The sequence below is a fragment of the Neovison vison genome, chromosome 13 (assembly GCF_020171115.1).
Source record: "Neovison vison isolate M4711 chromosome 13, ASM_NN_V1, whole genome shotgun sequence".
Classification (NCBI taxonomy): Eukaryota; Metazoa; Chordata; class Mammalia; order Carnivora; family Mustelidae; genus Neogale; species Neogale vison.
In genome coordinates, this window is record NC_058103.1 from 30866017 (window position 1) to 30872016 (window position 6000).

General features: G+C 51.0%; 1 protein-coding gene across 2 annotated transcripts in view; it reads left to right on the forward strand.

The window, feature by feature from the left end:
• The window catches only part of SLC24A4 (solute carrier family 24 member 4), a 173699-nt gene extending 168513 nt beyond the window's left edge, over positions 1-5186 (forward strand). For both annotated transcript variants that reach the window (XM_044230999.1, XM_044231000.1), the window contains exons 16-17: positions 75-140; positions 1306-5186. In XM_044230999.1, coding sequence (XP_044086934.1) covers positions 75-140; positions 1306-1458 — 219 coding nt within the window. In that variant the 3' untranslated portion in view covers positions 1459-5186. The remainder of the gene's footprint in view (positions 1-74; positions 141-1305) is intronic.
• Positions 5187-6000: the final 814 nt, after the last annotated feature.

A 6000-nucleotide genomic window follows, 5' to 3' on the forward strand; every position in this document is an offset into this window, starting at 1 on the left:
GGGGTGCCCTAGGCTCTCAGGACAGGGCCCTGAGCAGCCCCGATATTCAGGGCACATGTGTTTGTTTTTTTCAGGTGAAGATCAACAGCCGGGGTCTGGTCTATTCCGTCGTGCTGTTGCTGGGCTCTGTCGCTCTCACAGTGAGTCTTTCTGGTTCTGGAATTGCCCTTTGTTCCATCTGATCCTGCCTCGCCACTTGCAAAGTCTCTGAAACCCCCCTCACTTCCCTTGGGCCGTGAGGGCTGACAATGAGAAAACACAAATTCACAGATCCCTCCGGACACAGTGTGTGCCAAGAATATTGGCATCCGCCACTATATTTTTCCCTCAGTGACTAAGAAGTCACCAGAGAAAGTAAACAACATCGCTGGGTCCCCACTGCCCCTTCCGTCTCTCCTCATTCATGCCAGGAGGAGAGAAATTTCCCCCTGCCTAACTGAGCTGACAGAAGGCGGTGGAGGAGGGGGCATGACTCTTGGGCCTCAGGGCAGGCACAAGAGTACTACTGAGGCCACCATCTTCCACACGCCTGGGCCTGAGTTATACATTCTATAACTCTGCCTCTGCTTATTTTATTCAGTCCTTATGGCCACCTGATGAGACCATCCCCATTTTGCAGAAGAAATCGAAGCCGAGAGATTAAGTACCTCGCCCAAGGTCATAGGGGTAGGAAACGGCAAAGCTGGGATTTGAACCCAGATTGTTCTGTCTCCACAGAGTCCATGGCTGTGCTCTGATGGGGTAAATGTGACCCAGCCCTTAGGAATCTGGATTAGGAGACAAGAAAGTAAGGCATGAAGTGTGGGAGAGTCTACAAGGAATGTAGAATGAGGATGTGCTCCAAGCCCGTCTACACACACACACACACACACACACACACACACACACACTTGGCTAACACACCAAGCTCAAGTTAGCCAGGCTGTGAGCCAACAGATGCACTGGAACTTTTGCCTAAGAGGAGGCAAGTTCTGCAGCAAAGGGAGGACTCCGAGAATGTCCCTTGTTCTCCCAAGAGAAGGTCTGGGCAGGGAGGCTCTAGCTGGCAGAAGGGGCCTTGAGGACACTCGGGTCCCAAGGAAGCAGTGTGCCTGCTCAGAGCCCGCGGGCCTGGGTCACGGGCTGGCCCTTCTGTCAGACAGGTCTTCAAGCCCATGGGGCTCCATCTGACCAGACCATGGGTGTGCCTTGCAGCGCCGCTCTACCCTTGTGCACATTTTGGAGACAGTTCTGGGGTCTGTAGTGTGTGTCTAGTTTTCCAGGGAAAATGCCTGGGAAACTGCATTCCATCCTCTGTCCCTCCAGGTCCTCGGCATCCACCTCAACAAGTGGAGACTGGACCGGAAGCTGGGCATCTGCGTGCTGGCCCTCTATGCCGTCTTCTTGTGCTTCTCCATAATGATAGAATTCAACGTCTTCACCTTTGTCAACTTGCCCATGTGCCGAGAAGACGATTAAAGGCACTGCCCCCCCATCCCCTGCCCCGGGAGCTGTTCTGGACTCTGGCACCGGTGTCCCTGCTCTCTCCCTGTCCCCCACCGCGAACCTCTCCTGCCTCGGTGGTCGCTGTCTGTTCTGCCACATGCTGGAAGGAAGAGCCGTCGTGGTCTTTGTCCGGGCGCGAGCAAGGCCACTGGGTGTCCTTCTCCTCCTCCTCGGAGTTCTGCCCTCCACACACGAGGCAAGATCCAGGGGGCACCGTCCGGGCCACCTGGCAGACCCCTGAGCGGGCAGCCACAGGGATGTGGCGTGTGCCTTGCCTCTCTCAGACACTTCAGTGAGGACTTCTGTATGCAATGTGTCTTCCTGTCGCCAGGTGGCCTCAGAAGTGAGGCGGCTGGGAGAACATGAGGTCCCTGGGGGCCAGTGCAAAACAGGAATGTCACTCTCCAGTGTCACCTCTGGGCCAGAGGGAGTGAGTCCCTCCGGCCTCATATGCTCCTCAGGCCCTCTGACCTCGGCTGGAAACACTCACAGTTTGAGGGGACAGGGCCTTACCCTGCTGAGGGTTTTGGGGGGCCCCTAAGGACAAACATTCTGCCCCTTTCTCTGGAAAACTCGGAAGCATGGAAAGAGCGTCTCACAGCCAGAAGGAGGAAACACGCGTGAATTTTTCTTATCACTTGTATTGAGGTGTTCAGAGATTGAGCAACGAAATATTAAAAATAAAATGTCCTATAGATCATCATACTTGAAAAAAAAAATCGCATTCCATACAAAAAGGTCATGCTGGGGACCAAAAAGGTAACCGTTCATGGAAAACGAACCCTATGTGTACCGTGTTGCACTGACACTGAGACGTTTGGTTTGGAATGTAGAAAAGCATGAAAGACTCACATCGATCTGGGTGCTAATTCAGAGACACAGCAGAGATGCTTGCCTGGACCCATACATTCCAGACCTTCCGTGTGATGCGGCGCGACGTCCAGGTGGGGTTGTCGTTCCTTTGTTAAATGCTCTCCTCTCATAAGCTACCCTGTTGCAAGACTCAATTGTCTCTGTGCCCAGCAAATTTCGTAGCCTGCTGAGCTGGAACGAGCATGCCACACGTAATAGGTAAGAGCAAGAAGAGAGATTGCCTAAAACACAAAGAATCGCTCTCAGTTCCCGGAGGCAAGTATGAAAACCATAACTTGGCATTTTTTCGGGCTCGGTTTCTTGAGCCTTAGAGTTGGCTGCCTGTGAAGGGCCAAGGATGGGAGGCAGAATCACGAAGAGATAGAAAAAATATTAAACAGTTTTCACCTGCTTCGTAGCTCTCAGATCTATATTAAAAAGATTTATGAACACAAACCATTCGTGGTTTCTGAAAAGAAAGCACAATTCATTTTATATAGAGGGGTTTTTTTCTTATTTTTTTAATATTTCTATTGCAAAAGTCTATCAGAGTTGATGCACTTTTAATAACTGGGGTATTTTGCACAATGTTTGGGAACTGCCCCGGACAGGGTGAGGAAAGAAGGTTTTTAGCGACTCACCAAGGATCAGTCATGGGTGATGAGCTGAAAATGCAATAGCTAATTCCTTCCTGAAACCCAAAGGTTGTGACCTGAGATGGAATTTATTGCTGCGCCTGCTAAGGCCTCCTGAATTTCAGAAGGAGGAGGTGCTCACGGCTTCTTTCAGTGAGCACAGCCTAAGACAGGAGGGAACTCGGTCACCAGGCTTCTGTTCTGGATCCTATCAGTGTTAGTAGCTACACCATACTAAAGCTCCTCTATTGTTTCTCTACCTAGATCGGGCTCAGTGGTCTTCAAGTTGAGGCTGAAGGTGATTTTCCTAAGAAATTAGCTCAGTGGGAGGCCAGGGAGTCAGTGGGATCATTGGTATAAACTGGACGTGGCCGGAACTGCCGTTTGTTGTAAGGAGGGATGATTCTCCCCGCTTCACAGAGAATGCAGACTTGGGAGAGATCACATGACTCTAGGCCAGTTCTCAGTAAGTAGCAGACCAGGAGCCAAGCTCCCAGGCATCACCCCTCCCTGGGCAGCCAGTGGGTTGGCCATCCTTGGCGGGGGGCAGGTAGAGACATAGCCTTGCCCTTGTGCTCAGTTCTCATTGTTTAAGTTAAAACTTCAGCAAATATTTAATTGACTCCTGGTGGCCCAGCATAGATCCTAATAGCTGTCCCTGTTTTTTTTCCTGATAAAGACGAAAAGATATTTTTAACTACAAGGCACAGGCCACGTGGACCCTGATGATGTCCGTGCTGGTGTTCACGTCTCTGAATCCTTGTGTGGCTTTCAGAAAAGCATCCTAATTACCTGCCTCTTCCTTCAGTAGGGTCCCTTTGAGATGACACAGTAGCCTACAGTTGCAGTTTGAGAGTTTAAAAAAAAAATATATATATATATATATAGTGTTTCTAGGACCTAGAGCACTCCTGCTGGCGAAATTCTCTTTTGACTCTAATGTGCCAATGTAACTTCCTTAAAGGATCTATGTATTTATTGTATCTAGGAAACTATATATACACTGTAGATGAATAATTCTCTTTTTTAACTAAATATTTTTCCATCACAAGTTTAAAGGATTGCTTAATTAATTAGGCCTTCATTTTCAAATGATAGTTTTATCACTACGCAGGATTATATCCTTTATTTTATTCCCGAAGCTAATTAGCATGAGGTAATGACTCTGCTTCAAAAAAAAAAATAAAATAAAAAAGGCAATTAAAAAAATAAATTTAGCTCTTCTCCTTGGGAGCAGAAAAGAAAAAATGAACCATGGTACTGAGATGGAAAATGCATGTAGAATCAGTAGCAGGTAGTTCCTGCCCTTTTCTAGTCTGGAATTTGCCCTTACCAGCTCGAGTAGGGACAGGGTTGTTAGGGGTGCAGTGTCTAAAAGCCTGGCCCTGGAGGAAGGTTCTGGGTCAGCTGGTGGGAAGACTCATGGTGAAGGGCACGGCGAGCAGAGCAGGGCAGAGTCATTATCCTTCCCAGAACCTGCTCGTCTGCTAGTCTCTGAATCTCACCCATGGGCACAGACCCCGCTGCTCATTGTCTGCGCCCCACACACATCTGTTAGGGCTACGTCTTTCTTCTTCCTGGCAATCCCCTGCTTTTACAGACCCAAGCAGTTGAGAAGGCAGAACCCCCCCCCCCCCGAGCCAGGTTAAACCAGGTGGCCAGCATGCACGTCACTCTAGGGCAATCCTGCAGACCCCAACCAGAGACCCCCTCCTGGACTGCCCAGCAGTCTAGGTCCCCAAGAAAGAAACTGACCCTCCTCTTCCCTTTTGATGAGGATTGCAAGCCTGACCACATCAGCTGGAGCCTAGCCCTCAGGGAATGCCGGACTCCATACACGGGCTGGGAATCTGGGAAGAGTGAGGGCAGCTGCTTGCCTGCTGCCCTTCCGTCCTCCTAGCATTTCTCCTGCCAGAGTCCTAGGGCCCCGCCCTCTCCTTAAGGTGGGGGTAGACAGAGGTGAGATGGGTGAGATGGCCTGGGGAAGGGTCAGTTCTGTACCCCTCCCCCCCGTACAGAGGTGGGAAGTGAAGGAGAGCCCCAGCCCCAGTGGCTGAAGCTGCTTCCATGCCTTGCCCTCCTTCCCTGGCATGAGATGGGCCAGTGGGGTTCAGGCACGGGAACAGTGCAAGTGCTGCCTGCCATGCGTGGAGACTTTCTCCTGTGGGTCAGCAGGACAGAAGCAGAGACCCCACAGCTGGGGCTAGTGCTCCTCAGTGGGTGTGGCGTTCTGATGGGGCCATGACCCTGACCCTGAGTGGACATTGAGGGTAGGGGTGGCCCCTTCTCTTCCCCACCCCACCCTTTCCTTCCCTCACAGGCCATGTTCCTCCTTGACTGGAAAAGATGGCTGGGCTGCATATGTGACAGGCTTTCAGCAAGCGCTTGTTGCTGGAATAAACTAGGAACTTGCCAGTTAGGGTGAAAATCTTTAGGAGATTGTTCCCACATGCAGTGACTTAAATATTCCCAGGTTTAATGCCATCGGGGTATGATCTCTGGGTGTCTTTCTCCCCTTGGGGCAGTTAGCAGATGTGTTCAGGGCACCTGAGAGGGATCACATCTTGGCAGCTTTGTTGCCACGTTGTGCTCATAGAAACTTCCAGAAATTTCTGAAAATGCTCTCTGGGCAGCTCTTGGGTGGCAGAAAACCCATCATTTTCCCCCACCACTCTCCCCCACATGCATCCAAAGTGCTGCCTCCCTGACTCCTGCCCTCTCTATGTGGGTTCATCCAGAGTGGCTGGACCCTCACCCCCACCAGGTGTGGACAAGTGCTGCCCGGCTCTTCTGGTGGCTGCAGCTGATCACCTGACAAGGCTCCCTCCAGACCTTCTCAAAGCACAGAGAGGGGCCCCTCCAGCACTGGTGAGCCTTTCCCACTGCACCAGTCATGTGGGCGGTAGAACAAGGCGGTCTTTCCATGGATCCATCCCTACAAGGCAGAACACGCTAGAAATTGTTCCCCAAAGGGCACAGACCACAGGGGCATGGAGTTTTCAAAGACATTTAGGTTGCTGTATTTGCT